Source organism: Oryzias melastigma, linkage group LG6, assembly GCF_002922805.2.
Source record: "Oryzias melastigma strain HK-1 linkage group LG6, ASM292280v2, whole genome shotgun sequence".
In the NCBI taxonomy this organism is placed as follows: domain Eukaryota; kingdom Metazoa; phylum Chordata; class Actinopteri; order Beloniformes; family Adrianichthyidae; genus Oryzias; species Oryzias melastigma.
In genome coordinates, this window is record NC_050517.1 from 3231384 (window position 1) to 3247332 (window position 15949).

The window sequence follows — 15949 nt, forward strand, 5'->3', positions numbered from 1 at the left end:
TCCCTGTGCCCCTCAAGTACAGGGTTGTGTCAGGAAGGGCATCCGGCGTAAAAACTCTGCCAAATCACTGCTGCGAAACAGTGGGTGCTGTTACACTGTGGGGACCCCGAAAGGGATAAGCCGAAAGTGAACGACATTTAGTATATTAAATCGGAGGCCTTTCTTCATGATCTTCTCTTTATAATTTTAGTTTCTGCACAAACATACATCTCTTACGTGGATTGTGTTACAAAAAGAGGTTCCGTTGTGTTGCTGGGTGCAGCAAAGACTTCTATTTTCCACAATAGCAGAATCTGATTCAGTTCAAATTCATCAATAACAGGCCAAAATCTGTCAACAGTAATATTATTTTGGCCTTTTTCTGTGTAAATACTAAGCATACACCTGGGGACTGCAGGGGGAAAAGACTTCTTGTAAATGCATGAACAGGAAAGCGGTTCTTGCAGAACCAGAGATGACCTGCTCTAACCGGTTGATCGGTTTTTATTTCACTGGTATGCACTCTATAAATATACCTGGGCTACAACTGCTGCTTGTTTGGTTCTACAGAAATGTTTGAAGGAAGCAACGCTGAAAACTGCAGGCTAAAGAATCTGTCAAAAAGAAATGTGTGCATAAACACAAAATGCAATACTTTGTGTAGAACTTTGCAAAAAACATGAATACATTTATGTTTGACATGTTTGCTTGAATTTGACTTTTTCTTCTTTGCTTTGAAAATGAATTTATCCTGTTAGATGACTGTATGTTTTGGTTCAGAGGCGCATTGTTAAGATAAAATGACTTCTCTGCAGATAAAATGACTTCTCTACAGTGAGAACAGTCAGGCCTGTCCCGGCTACTGCTGGGTGAAGGGGGGTACACCCCGCACTGGTCCATGGCTGGAGCGGGCGTGGCCGCTGGTCCAGGGAGGCTGTTCGGGGGGCAGATGGCAGAGCGGAGGCAGCAGGGGGGCGGGGATCACTCCTCCATCCACTCGGGAATTTTTACTATATTGTTTTATTGTTCTGTTAACTCTTCTCTTTTTTGGATTGGAAATAGTTTATTTCAAGCAGCAATCAAAGCAAGAATAATGCATAAACAAGACAGTCAACAGAGGCTAATATCCATACAAAAACATATCAAACATATCATAAAATTGATTAAAAAATGCTCACACGTTCACCAAAGAAATAATTCAATGATTACTTTTGCATGTAGAACATGACACAATGAAACTATTAATATTAAGATTGTCAAAAGAGATTGCTATAAAGGGAGTGGGAGGAAGCAAACTTGTATAATCCCATCCCTGCTCTGCCTTACTAACTTTTCCTTTTCCATTTTCTGTACCTAAATGATCATTATCCAGTTCTTAACTTCTGGTCAGATATTTATACTTTATCAACACAGATTCAGGTCATTAGGAATCCTTAAGTATCAACAGGCCCTATGGCAAAGATGAAGTACATAATGATTATGTAGCTACACATAAAAATATTCAGAAATCCTTTTAACATATACATGTCAAGTATCAAAAATATGTGCAGATCAAGTGTTATTAGAAAATAATCAATTTAAATCACATTTTGGAAGTTGAGTGATATGATTATAAACCAATTACTTTAAACATTTTCAATAAGTGATTTATTCTTTTTTTATTTAATGTGGTCAAAGTCAGTGTCTTGTCACAGATGAACCAAGTTACAAACATGGTACTGCTGTGAAATACAAAGGTCTATATTCAGTCAATCAACAATCGTGGACTTTTTTTTATTCAGTTATCATTTCCCTGCTATGACATCAAGAACATTCTAAAAAGTTCTACTCTATTTTAGTGGAATAACTTGGCCTAAATATGCATACTCACTGTATTGTATTGATGTTTGGTGACTTGATGTACGTGACATTTTTAATTTCATCTAACGGGATATTTTGTATTGAAGACGATGGAAAGCCGTATTCAAAACAGAAATGGTAAACACTAAACTACATGTTGGATTTGCATTTTTTGGTAAAGTTGCACAGAAAGTTTTCATTTGTGCTCAGTTGCTTCTTCATGAAAATGTTTCTTTTGACAGATATCTTACCCCATAGAAACTCTGAAAAAATGTTTGTGGTTTGGAGGAAAGTTTACACATTTTAGATTCTGTATTTTATTACTAGATAAAAATGTCAATTTTTATACAGTAGTACTTAGAAACTAATATTTTGTTCAAGTTCTTGCCCTGCCTGCTGTTCCTCTCTTTTCCTAAAATACCGTTGACAGTGCCTCAGCCTTTGAGTTCTGGTTTTTGTGAACAGCTTTTTTTTTTGTTAAAATTGCATCATTTAACATTTTTACAAAGTCATGTTTTTCTTTTTAGCTTTACAAAGCTACATAAAATTTACATCCCCATCCAAAAGTATCTAAACCTCCAAACTAAGTAAACGCAAATGCAGGAAAACGAAGATCCATCCTGTCTGACAACCATCTCTAGACTTTATGGCAGGAAGAGGAAAGTGCTGGCCCACAGGAACACTGTGAAAGTGCTGGATAGACTCGGTCTCTTGAAGACCCACTCCAATGAAAACAGTGTTTTTAACATGTTTTTGTAGCATTTTTCTGATGGAGGACAGTTATAAAGAAAACTAAGCTCAGAATTGCATTTCTGAGTATCTTTTACTAAAATCATTAATCTTGAGCAGATGAAAAAATTCTGTTCCAAAAAGATTGTATTTATGACGGCCCATAGTGTCCCTGCTCCTCTCCATTCTGATCATCCACTGACAGACAAACAGATCCATGAACGTCGTTTTCCTGGTCTGAGCTGGAATCTGGATCTGAACTGTACGGCTGGATCGCTATAATATTGTTCCCCATTTTGTTGTTAGGTTAGGGGTGTGAGTGGCTGTAAGATAGATGATGATAGACAGACAGATAGTGGGCAGGGAGCAGGCTTATTCAAGTGTAAACAAAGGGATGAAGTAGGGCTGGGGGATATACTGATATTATTGATTGATTTGAAATAAGGCGATCTATTTTTTAAAAATCGAGATTTTAATTTTCCAGCTTTCTGCTCTCTTGGGCTTCCGTAGTTCAGCATAAAGTCAGCCCGTCCGTCTCCTGCAAAGTGCAGACATGAAAGCTGCTGCTAGCAGAGGAGATTGTTCAGTGATGCAGAGAGAGAACCGTCTCCGTGTAGCGGTTAGCTTTAATTACAGCAGCAACAGAACCTTTAATAAAAGTGTTGATTTGAAGACAGCGCTGATGTTACACACTGACGCTAGCATGCTACGATACTAGCCGCAAATGCTAACTGGCTGTTCCTGTCTCCTATATGTAAACACAGAGGATCAGTTCAAAGTCAGGCAATGTTATAAGACAAGGCAGATAAATACAACAACATTAATTCATAGTACATTTATAAAAACTGTATTTTATAAATATAATAACAGCAGACACAAATCTGCTTTGTACTATTAGTAGTCTCTTTGTAACATTACAGAGCTGGTGTTGAGCTGAAAACATTTTTTTTTTTTTAATAACACTTGTGTGAAGCGGTCAAGAAAATGGATGGATGAATGGACACTTGTGTAAATTTCTTGGTAAAATAATGCAATAGTTTGTCAAGTAAAAAACATGTTTAGACTTTCTTTAATCTACTGGCCAACTTGACTGGTGAGTCAGAAATTACATTTTGGCCCCTGAGGTTGTGATTTTAAACTTGGAGCATCAAACCACACACAGCAAAATCAGTTTGAAGGCTGTTGCTACCAGAAGTGTTCTGTTGAATGATTGTGTTATTATTTCTCCTCATTAGATGCTTAAGCTAGCGTTAGCTCACAAAACACCTGCTGCATTGCTCTACAAATATTTTTACACTTTATATTTAGTTACACTTTGTCTTTGTCAATTTCCAAAGGAAATGTTAAAATAAAATAGTTGTTAAAAAATGAAAATCATGTTTTTAGAGTGTCTAACATGTCTGTGTGTCATTTTTCTTCTGAAAGAGGACAAATGTAATCAGAAATCATTTAGTTTTTACATTTCTGAGTATTTCTCCTTTTAAATCAATCAAAGTGTCTTGGACAGACTCTGTTTGAATGAATGATCTTCTTTCCATCAACAGCTCTGCTGCACATGCACTAAACCCTCATCTGTTCCTAGTGTCTAGTTCAGGTTCTGGAGAAGAGAAGATGGTATCTTCACATTGACTGCAGTCAAATGAGCCGCCGTTCACATTTCTGTGGTCAAATCAGCATCACTGGATTTTTGGTGTGAGTTTCATCCAATACTTACGGTAGCAGGACTGAGAACGCTGGAAAATCTCCACCAGACTCCACGGAGCTTCTTGATGTGACCACGGAAATGTGAACGGCGGCTCATTTGACCGCAGTTGGAAAGGATTGTAAATCAATGAAAGAGCATTTTGATGTTAGCTTTGATTATTTTATCAAGAACTCTGAGAAACCAATGATTGAATGTATTGATCACAGTCAATAAACATTAGAGAATTAGCTCAAAGCGTCTTTGGTGAACTGGAAGGAGAAAGAATCAGGATTTTGGAGGAAGTTCTGTCCATGAAGATCTTCACTTCCTCGTCCAGCTGACATCCGGATCAGAACCATACGGCTGGACATTACCCAGATTGATGGATGTTTTTATGTAGCAGCGGTGAAGATTTATGCTAGAGAGACACAGAGCTATCATAATCAGATGGGAGGGATCAGGGGTGGAGCGTCAAAAGCCACGCCCCCTCAGAGGAGATTTTGGAAACAGAGGCTTCAGATCAACATGAAAAATGTCTTTTTGGGAATGTAACTTTCATTATTGTCATAAGGGGACTTTAAAGATCCCCCCTTTCTAAATCCCTGAGGCACCTTTCAGTTTGACTTTTCTACTCCTGGTCATATTAGCGTTTCTTTGCCTTGTGGCTTGATCATCTTGACTCAGTCTTTCCTGCAGGGTTGAATAGTCTAGAATCACATGACCACAAAACTTACTTCCTCCTTTCCTATACGCTGTCAATCATTGCTTTAGTGCATATTTGTTTTCACAATGCCGTTTAAATGTGGCACACACCAAGAATGAAGATAGAGAGCAGGATGCTTCCTGCTGGGACGGTTTCCCTCCTACCTTCCTCATGTTCTCCAGCTCCAGCTGCTTGGCCTCGTTGGCAGTCTGCAGCTCCTTCATCCTCCGCTCCAGCTCCTCCTGCTCGGCCTGATGCTTGAGTCGCAGCTCGCGGCGCTTCTGTCGGGTCTCACGGTGCAGTGCCGGCCGGCCCTCGCGCAGCAGGCTCACGCACGTCTGAATGGCTTTGAATAGCAGGACCCGACTTAACGAGTGTGAATTACTTCGACTGGACGAGGGTTTTCTGGACACTCACCCTGGATCCACTCCTGCTTCTTCTTCTTATCGGATGCACTGATTTCAAAGCTCTTCTGAGATGACTTTATGAGGAAGAGGCACTTCTTTCCCTCTTTGTCTTGTAAAGGCTGCAGAAGAGAAAAACACAAACACTTCTTATACAAGTGTGTACAAATACAGAATGAAAAGTACCCGGAAACTAGGAGATGCAGAGTTTCAGGCTTTTCCACCTACTACTTACTTTCACAGACTTTTATCTCTTAACGCTTTAACGCTCCAATGTTAATGTTCTTTGACTTCTATCTTTGACTGTAGTTTTTAATCGTTTACCGATTAACGATCATTGCTAACTGGTCAGCAACCATGCAGCTCTTTGTCTCTCTATTGTGGCTCTTTAGGTTTGGAGAAAAATGGCAACAACATGAAAAAATAACATATGTGTAGTTTTTGGTCATTTGAATTAGTTAACTAAGATAGCTATTTATGTTTAGATTTTTAACATGTCAGTAAAATGGGCAAAATTACAGTTAAATGAATAATCTACTGTCAGAGTGATTTATTAGTAGAATAATCTTAAGGTTTTCTTTCTTTCATTTTCTTAACTTTGGTGCAATAGTGTCTATGGTTACTTCTCAAAGGCAAAGTTCTTAAAGTCCCACTCCAACCATATTTTTTCTATCATAAAATCATTCCCAGTTCTTAATTATGATAATGCTATTTTAAACCAAAAATCAAAAAGCTTTTTTCGTTTTTTTAGGGGATATAATGTAACTAGATATATAGCATTACCTGCCATAATGTTAGTGACATTTCTTTAAGCCTAATGTGGTTATAATTGCTGGCCTAAAGTTCTTCTCTTACTGCTTGTTTTTGTCCAGATGATGAAGAAAAAGTCTGCTTAAAGAAGCCTGCGCAGTGATACAGGACGTTTGGGCTGTGTGACACAAACTTCTTTTTTAGGTGTGGTTTATCACCATGGTTTATCACCGTGGTTTATCACCATGGTTTATCACTTTTCAACCCACACCGCGTTGAGTGTGGATTAAAAAGTGATAAACCACGGGTATTCACCCGGACCATGGAATAACCGTATGTGTGTTGCAGGCCACAAGGCCATTTCAAGGGGACTGCTAACCACCTCTCCTTTTATACAACACTAACCAAAAACTCCTAGCATAATGCTAAAATGTTAGCTAGACTCCAAGTTAGGCAAAAAACTGGAAACATGTCTAAATTAGCCAAAAACCATTAGAATGTTGTTAAAAATAAAAGCTAAATGCCAAATTACCCTGAAAAACCCAGTAGTTGCTGAACATTTCTGAATGATGTCTAACTGAAAGGAAATGCAGGAGTTAAGTTTCAAAGTGCATAAAGTTTTTGAAAGATTTGAGCAATTTCTCATTCATTTCCTACGGGCATATTTTGCTCAATATCTCAAAAACTATGAAGTTTATGAATACCAAAAGCAGTGATGTCCTGAACCAGCTGAAGGTTTTGATACAAAGATTCCTGAAATCCCTGAAAGTGTGATTGAGTTTTTACGTGCTGAAGAATCAATGAAAAGAAGCAGGAGAGTCACTATAGTGTGAATGTTGTAAAACATTCACACAATTAAATTACTGTAAATATTTCAAATCTCCATTTACTAAAAATAACGGCTTAATGATCACAAAAACAAAGATGTATTTTCCTGAATGGTGAGGTGTGTCTTTAAAGCTGTGGCTGGGTTTTGGTCAGAATGAGAAACTGGACTAAATGGTTCTACAGGTGTCACAGGCTGCAGACCCGTGGCCTAAATCTTCCTGCTTTCTACCATTCTCAACGTCTGTGCTAAAAAGCTGAAGTGTTTCAGTCAAAGCATCATTTCTTGCCTCCACTGAGCAGCCTCCATCCAACAGAATGTCCCCTTTCTTTTCTGCCAAGTCTTCTCCAACATAGTAGGAGATGGAGCCGGGCTTCAGCACAAACCAGCGCTCCGTCCAGTTCTTCCTCCTGTGACCCTTTTTCATCATATAACCCTGCAACAAGAAGGTGGAAACATTCATCTGGGAGTGAAGAGACACGGAGAAACAGAAATTAAAGCTAATTTGATTTTTCTTAGTTTGACGTAGGGTCATATATTTATTCAGGTGACATCACGAGACACATTTGTAAATGTTTTTGAATGATCAGAGATGTTTTCTACTGTAAAACTCTCTGAATGATTTCTAAGATAAAATCTACTGAGAAATGTATGTATTATGGATGAAGATGGGCACAGAGAATTCAACACCTGCATACAACACTGCAGAAATGTACTTTTCATTTTTAGAAGACAAAAGGAAGCAAAAGGTGAGATGTTCTTCGGCTGTTCCCTGTCATATGTACAGTGCAGAGGAAACGGGAGATGTGGTGTTATTTGAGGAACATTTAAAAAACTGTCTTATTTGGTTAATACATTTAAATGTAAACAATTATGATCATCAACTGTATATGAGAACTGGACTGAATGGCTCCTCCCCCTGGCGGTCCAAACAGGAAGTGGCTCCAAGAAGTCAAAATCCCATAGAGAAATGAACAGCTGCTACTCAGTCATTCTATTGGTCAGAATAATCATTCTAGGTCTGATACATTTTTTAACATGTTCTTTTGTCATGAGAATATTTCTTTATTTCAAAGAGATTGAAGTTATAAACTGACCAATCAGATGCTTCAATAAAAGCATGTGGTCTCACAATCAACGTTCGAAACGCCTGATTGACAGATTCTCCTGAGCCTGCTTTCAAGTGGTAGGGGGTGTGGCTTTCCAACAAACTCACTCCTGATTGGTGAGAGTGGTTGCCATGGAAATGTTGACTCAGACCAATTCAGACCAATCCCCGCTCACTGATGTCATCTGGTTCCAACATGGCGGCGTCCGTATCTAACAAAAATGGTGACTGAATAAACTTTATTTGGTTGGAGCTGGAGGTGAACCGTTTTCTATGGATGACATCAAGCTCACCCGGTCCAGTTGTCATATACAGTTGATGGTTCTGACAGTGAGACTGAACATAGATGTGCACGAGGACGTGCTGGTCACCTGCTTGAGCACATCCAGGATCAGCTCCTGGTAGACCTCGGTGATGCCCATGGAGAGCGTCTGCCGGTCGATGCCCTTACTGAAGTGCCCCGAGCCCACCAGACCGATGAGCTGCCACACACTCAGACTCTGCTGCTTGGAGTTCAGCTGGAGCTTGTAGTCCTCGAAACGCTCCTCCACCCAGCTGCCCCCCATCGCCTCCGTCAGCTTGCGCAGGAAGTACTCGATCTGTGTGGTGGGGCGCGCTGAGCATCAGCATTAAGGCCAACACCAAAACGGCATTTGTACACCAAAATGTAAAGATGTGAAATCAATCTGTTTTCTTCCCACAATTCATCTTCACGTGAGCTGACATTTGTAATCGTCTGAAAACAGCTTTCCTGTGATTCTGATATTTGTTGCCCCCAACAATAAATCTCCCAGCATTTATGAAGGAACAGGAAGCAGCAAACTTCCTTTTCTGCTGGAGTCACTGAGGGTTCCAGCACAGTGCACGGTGCAAAACCATTCCAGACAGCGAAAGAACAGAACCAAGTACCATGACAAATCCACTTTTTGAGCTTTTAAGTGTATTATACTGTTTATTCCTGACTTTAAAGCAGAAGTCCCCAAACCTTTCCTTGTGAGGGCCACATCACTGTTTTCTTCTGTGACGGAGGGGCCGGGTGGGTTTGTAGGCTGACAGAGGAGGTGTAGGAATCACAGTGTCTACACGTAAACATTTAAAGTTTTCCAGAACACATTGCCAGTTATTAATAACCCTTTCTGGGATCTTCACAGAAAAGAGTCAAAGAATTAATAATTGTAATTGAATTATTGTAATATTTAAGCTACATTTATAAATTTAATTGAAAAAAAGCATAAATATTGTGCATTATTATTTAAACGATAAAGTGAGACTTTGTGTCTCTTGTTGGGTTCTGGTCTGTATTAAACGAGACGAAATGGTTCTTTTAGTGTTAAACGTTGCAGATCCCTGATCTAATGGGAAAAAGAGCAAACTTTCACACTTTGATTTGCTCATTATATCAGAAAATGAACTTTTTTCCGTGGCAAGAACTCACTTCCTCTGTGACCATGATCAGCGGGTATCTGTCCTCAGACAGAAAGTTGAAGATGCACCAGATCTTGAATGCATCATCGTTGGAGATGAGAATCTGACTTTGGTCCAAGTTCTTCCTCGAGCACAACGTCCAGCACATTTTATGGAAGTCATGGCGGTCAAAGTTATCGGTAGCCTGCAACACAGAGGTTTGACAGGGAGAGCAGAACATCAGAGTGCCGAACAGCAACAGAGGACACCAATGAAACCACAAGCTGGCAAGGGTTCAGTCTAACCTCAGAGCTGCACGGTTGCAGCTGAAAGGTGGTTTTCTAGCTTGCAAAACCAGAAATCATTCATCACATTTTAACTTTATTTTTGATTCCGTTTACTTGAGTAACTTTATGCAGATTTTAGATCAAGCCAAAAAGAAGGAGATTTCTGTTCTTGTCCTGAAATCTTTTTTAGGTTTAAATTCCAGAGGACAGCTTTGAAAAGGTTTAATTGGTGCTGGTTAGGGGAAGGTTTTCCTCGAGTTGTTGAACAGCGTCTCCATGGAAACCGCTAGCAGCCTGAGAACCCATTGTGTGGATTAGAACTCTTGGTTGCAGTAGCAGCAAAGTTAACCCCATGGCTCACTGTATTCATGTGAATCTTCCCCCATGAAGCTTCCACAGGGTGAATGATAAAGTCTTAAATCGACTGCAGTGATCTGGGAGTGCAGCAACAGGTTCTTAATTAAGCCGTTAATCGTTTAATGTTAAACATTTGCAGAGATGGTTCAGAGGTCACCTCAACTGAAAAGGAGAAGCATCTCTTCAAGACTTTGATGGAATGGAATGTAAAGGCTTTCTAGACTCATTTGACAACTTTTTATTGACAGAGTAGACAAGTACGGTGTTATATATGTATACATGCAAAGACAAAATGAATTCAATTTAAGCATTAGTAAAAGAGAAAAGGAAACAAATTATAACATAAACCAAATTAACAATATAAAATAGAAAAGTTAAGATAAATACAAATAAAATAGAAGAAAAAAACTAACTGTACGCAGAAATCTGAATTAAATTGGGAGGTATCAATATAAAAATAACCCCAACTAAGATTATCCATAAAGAGTGAGGAAACATCACATCAGTCCAGGTAAACTGGCAAAGAGGTTAAAAGTTTTAAGCCATCCTTTTTTTAAAATCTTTTTAAGAGATTTTAAAAAAAGATTAAACTCTTTTTCAAAAACAAAATGGGACTCTTTCAAAAATCCACATTTGTGAATAAAAAAATACAAAAAATAACCAAGTTTGAACAAAATGTTAATTTTCTTTTCTTTGTCAATACAACCAAATTGAATATTAGATACATAAATAACAAAATTATACTTTTTGTTGAAATCCATGTATATAAATCTCCCCAAAAAATGTTCATAAAAAAGATGCTTTTAAGTTACAATATAATTTTTACATATTTGACATTTATTATCTTGAATTTTAAACCTTAAATGTAAAAATTCTTCACAGGGATAAATATTGTTAATAAAAAATTTGAATTGGATCTCTTTCATTTTTGGCAGATGGGGAAATGAACAGAAATTTGATCTAATATTATATGTTTTTAAAGATATTTCTTCTAAAAGAGGGAATATTTGTATGTCAAGGATGCTCTAAAAATGTATTATTGCTCTTTATGTCAGACAAACTGGTTTGACAACTTGACAAACATAAACAGGACCAAATTGTCCTGTGGCTCCAAAAATGTCTCAAAATCCACGGATGAATGTATTATTATGGGATGGACACAGGATCTATCTTGGCTATCACATTGTAGCAGAGTGAAACTTGCAGATGTTCACATATTCACACAATATGGAATAAAAATGTTTTGTTTGCGAGATTGTTACAAAAATTTCACACACATGCCACCATAAATCTACAACCACAACTGAGGTTTCAATGACCTTTGACCTTGGGATCTTTGACCTTTATTTTTTCCTTTATCACCTCTAGTACCGAGCGGCCTCTGGTCACATGCAACATGGCTGCAGAAATAATCTGTAGCCGGAAGCCGAAATTTCGCAACTTTAGCCGGTTGCATAAGCAGAAATGTCCTAAACTTTAGGAAACCCTTTCAAAATTATATTTTATAAACTTTTCAGAACTGGCAAATTTTTAACTTTTAAATGTTAATAAACTGCAACTTTCCAACAGTTTAGTTTGCAAGATAAGCTTCAAATGGGACAGAGAACGTTCATCGTTTCATTTCTTTAAGTCAATATTAACAAGTGTTCACATTTGTAGAACTACACCTGTTTACCTCTGGAGAAAAATACGGCAAAATGCTGCTTTTTCTCTGTAAATCAGCGAATCACAAAAGCCAGGGGTGTCAAACTCAATCCCTCAAGGGGCCAAAATCCAAAACACACCTCAGGTTACGGGCCGGACAGGATAAACATTCATTGAACACTCTGAAACTACATTTGTTAAACTTTAAAACTGTAACTTTTTAACATAATTATGAACTAGATATTTAGCATTACCTGTGATAATGCTAGTGTGAATGCTGTAAGATGAATTTGGTAGCTGAAGATGCTGAAATTAATAGCTGAAGTCACTGAAGCTGATAGCTAAAAACGCCGAAGCTAATAGCCAGCTAAAATATTTGCTAAATGCTAAGTTAGCCTAAAGAACTAAAAAAACACTTAGATTTGCCAAAACAGCTAGCATGTAGCTGAAAAAATAACTAAACTTTAAAATAGCCTAAAAAACTGAAAAAAGCCTAAATTAGTCGAAACAGCTAGCATGCAAATATGAGCTAAACTCCAAAACAGCCAAAACAATCTTAGAAAATGCCAAAATAGTCCAAAAAGCTGGCAGCTAGCTACCAATTTATTGAAACTTTAAAACTGTAACTTTTTAACATAATTATGAATAATAAAAAGGCAGGAATATTATTCCAGAATAAATCAACTTAAACCTTAAATAACTTTCATTATTTTACTCTCCATAAAAATATATTTGGTCAAAACTATGTAAGTTAGAAATGAGTGCAAGATAACATCGGGTCATTAATAACAATAAAATAAAATGATCTGGAGGGCTGGATAGAATTACCCGGAGGGCCGGATCTGGCCCCCGGGCCTTGACTTTGACACATGTGATGTAAGCAGTTATGGTATGTCAAAGGGAAAAAGGTTAAAAACTTGAAATGGGGGGTTCTGGTCGGCGGCTTCCAGCCAATGGTGAAAAGGTTTTTTTTTTTTTTTTTCAGCCGGCTCCAGGAGGGGGAGGGACTTCTAGCTATTAATTTTCGAGCACCGTATTTTTTCTCTGTGGCCAGATTCTCTCACTAGTACCAGCTAAAAATGTTCAGTTTATTGCATCCTAACTCCTCAAACATCATTGGGAAGCTGCTTATGAAAAAATGTTGGAAATAAAGTTTGTAGATTTTGAACAACGTCGATGTGGCGGACTTGCAAAACTGATGTTCTCCTGTTGCTTGCACATTCTTTACCAGAATATTGTGAAAACTTGAGAAGTAATATGACATACAGTATGAAGGTGAGCGTGGTTAATAAGAAACCTCTGTTGCCAAGGAAATCCAAAAGTTGACTTCTGCCCACTCTCCTAGAAATGACATCAACCTGTTCGTCCCCCCAGACCATCAAAACATAAAATGGTTTATATGGAAATGAAAAGAAAAGCTGCCAATCAAAAAACTTTTTTTTTTGATGAATTTGCTCTCAGCAAATGTTCTTTGACTTACTGTAACTTTTCAACCGTTAACACGATCATTCTAGTATGCTAGCGGCTCGAGAATGATCGTGATAATGGTTAAAAAGTTACAGTATGTTAAAGATTTTGTATTTAAGTTTCACTGGCGACACCTCAGGTGTTAAAGGGTTAATCCAATAACTATTTCATTCAATGATTTTACATGTTTAAAAAGCTGTATTGTTTGTAAAGCTTTGAACACAAAAGACTATTCTAATTGTTTAGAAACAGAACAGAAGAAGCAAAAATAAGTCAAATGGGCATTTTAATGCTTCCTCAATTAACGAACAGACCAGCAGAACTCAAAGCTTGTTTGAAGCTTTACATGGACGGAGTCTCAGGGAGATGAGCTTGTTTACATGTCCTTGGGTAACATTCTGGTTTTTGACAGTAACCTGGTTCTGGAGAAATCAGAATTCACCTGCACAGCAGGGTCCAGGTTTCTACACCTTCACTGTCTCACAGAGACATCACTGCCTCTCTCGTCTACCCGCTCTTCCCTTACGAAAGGTAAATGCTCTGAGCTTTTCCTGCAGAAGTCTCCTTAGATAAACCAGGCTCTCCTAATCCAGGTTTCCGGTTTTCATGCCGTCCAGATGACTCAGAAACGTACTACTTGCATGTATTTCATGGGCACAAATGTTTTGAAACTGACTGCTGCCATTCTTAAGTGTGTCTAGGACAGGGGTCTGCAACCTCTAACACTTAAACAGCCATTTGGGTTGATTTCTAAATTACTCAAAAACGTTAGCATGTTGCTAAAATAGAAGTTGAACTTTAAAACTTTAAATTAGCATAAAAAACCTCAGTAGAGGGCAAATTAGCCAAAAAACCTAGATCGTTGCTTAAATACTAGCTAAACTCCAAAATAGCTTAAAATTCCTCTGTAAACTAAATTAGTCAAAAACGTTAGCATGTTGCTAAAATAGAAGCTAAACTCTAAATTAGCCTAAAAAACCTCAGTAGATAACAAATTAGCCCAAAACTTTAGCATGTTGCTAAAATATTTGCTAAACTCCAAATTCTTTGAAAATTACTATAAACGATTAAAGTATTAGATTACCCATGGATATATACTTAAAGGCTTGTTACTAATCTACTTATTAATCTACTTAAAATGTTGAAATTTGAAGACGTTCTCATATGTATATATATATATATATATATATATATATATATATATAAAACATTTTTGCTCAATATGAGCGTGGGTTTTCACCGGGGACTCCGGCTTCCTCCCACCATCCAAAAACATGCTTCATAGGTTCATTGGTGACTCTAAATTGCCCCTAGGTGTGAATGTGAGAGTGAATGTGTGTGTGATTGAGGCCCTGAGACAGACTGGAGACCTGTCCAGGGTGAACCCCACCTTCGCCCATCAGTAGCCGGGATAGGCTCCGGCACCCCCATCCATCCATCCATTTTCCTGACCGCTTTGTCCCTTTCGGGGTCGCGGGGGTGCCGGAGCCTATCCCGGCCACTGATGGGCGAAGGCGGGGTACACCCTGGACAGGTCGCCAGTCTGTCGCAGGGCCTCAATCACTCACACATCCACTCTCACATTCACACCTAGGGGCAATTTAGAGTCACCAATTAACCTATGAAGCATGTTTTTGGACGGTGGGAGGAAGCCGGAGTCCCCGGTGAAAACCCACGCATGCACGGGGAGAACATGCAAACTCCACACAGAAAGGTCCCAGCCGGGATTCGAACCGGGGCCTTCTCGCTGTGAGGCGAGAGCGCTAACCACTTGCGCCACCGTGCAGCCCTCCGGCACCCCCGTGACCCCAAAAGGGAAAAAGCGGACAAGAAGATGAATGAATGAATGATTTTTGCTCAATATTTCAAAAACCATAAAGTTTATGAATACCAAAAAAACAAGCAGTAATGTCCTGAACGAGCTGAACGTTTTGATACTGAGATTACTGAAATCACTGTAAGTGTGATTGAGTTTTGCTTACTAAGCAATCACACAATGAACTGTTTTTTACCCCATGAGGCACACTTAAAATACTGGAATTTGTCAAAATGTTCTTGATCATTGAACCACTATGACTCTTACAGTAAACATATTTCAAATTAGTATCTGCTGATTTTGGCCACACTTCTGTCACATTGTGTCCAGTTAGAGCATTTCTTCCAGCACAAAACTGCACTGACATTTCTCCAGGATCTGACGTAGCTCCCCATTGTGCTAATTTAGGATGAATGACTTTATGGAAACCTGTGCTCCATCCTAAAGAGATACTCCACCCAAGTCCTCTGGAGCGCTCAGCATGCCAGCTTCTATAATCTCTTACATGTGTCTAGCTGAGCTTTTTCCAGTCATCCAGTGGTTTCCTCTCATCGTGGACGGATCACTTAGAGGCAAAAGAAGGAAACAGAAAATCTCTCCATGATCACAGCCTGTGATGGCTGCATCAGGAAGGGGAACCACCATGTGCACTGCCTTTTTACTTAACATGTGTAAATAACTGGAATTATTGAAGTTCTTTTGGAATGATGTTAGTCGGCACAGACTTTTATGCTCCTTTCAAAGCCTTTAAAATGCTAAGTATTTAAAGTAGGAATGTAAAAGATACTAGATACGGATGGAAAAATCGATGGTGCAGTGTAACAGCAGTATCGGTTAAGGATGTAAAAAATATCGAAAACTGATTGAGGAACTGCAGTATTGCCTGAAAACCACAGATATGAACACGATTATGTTTGTTAAAAGGTATAAAATCAATCAAGACATAAATAAT

At 38.6% G+C, this 15949-nt stretch overlaps 1 protein-coding gene and 1 non-coding gene across 2 annotated transcripts in view; both read right to left on the reverse strand.

Moving 5' to 3' along the window:
* Window positions 1-15949, reverse strand: part of swap70b (switching B cell complex subunit SWAP70b) — a 42098-nt gene that overhangs the window by 17623 nt on the left and 8526 nt on the right. Inside the window, exons 3-7 of the mRNA XM_024282827.2 lie at window positions 9458-9631; window positions 8394-8621; window positions 7204-7350; window positions 5352-5460; window positions 5099-5280 (exon numbers count right to left, since the gene is read on the reverse strand). Coding sequence (XP_024138595.1) covers window positions 5099-5280; window positions 5352-5460; window positions 7204-7350; window positions 8394-8621; window positions 9458-9631 — 840 coding nt within the window. The remainder of the gene's footprint in view (window positions 1-5098; window positions 5281-5351; window positions 5461-7203; window positions 7351-8393; window positions 8622-9457; window positions 9632-15949) is intronic.
* LOC112152959 lies at window positions 6385-6489 on the reverse strand. Its single transcript, XR_002920427.1, has one exon. It is a non-coding gene; the product is annotated as a U6atac minor spliceosomal RNA (small nuclear RNA).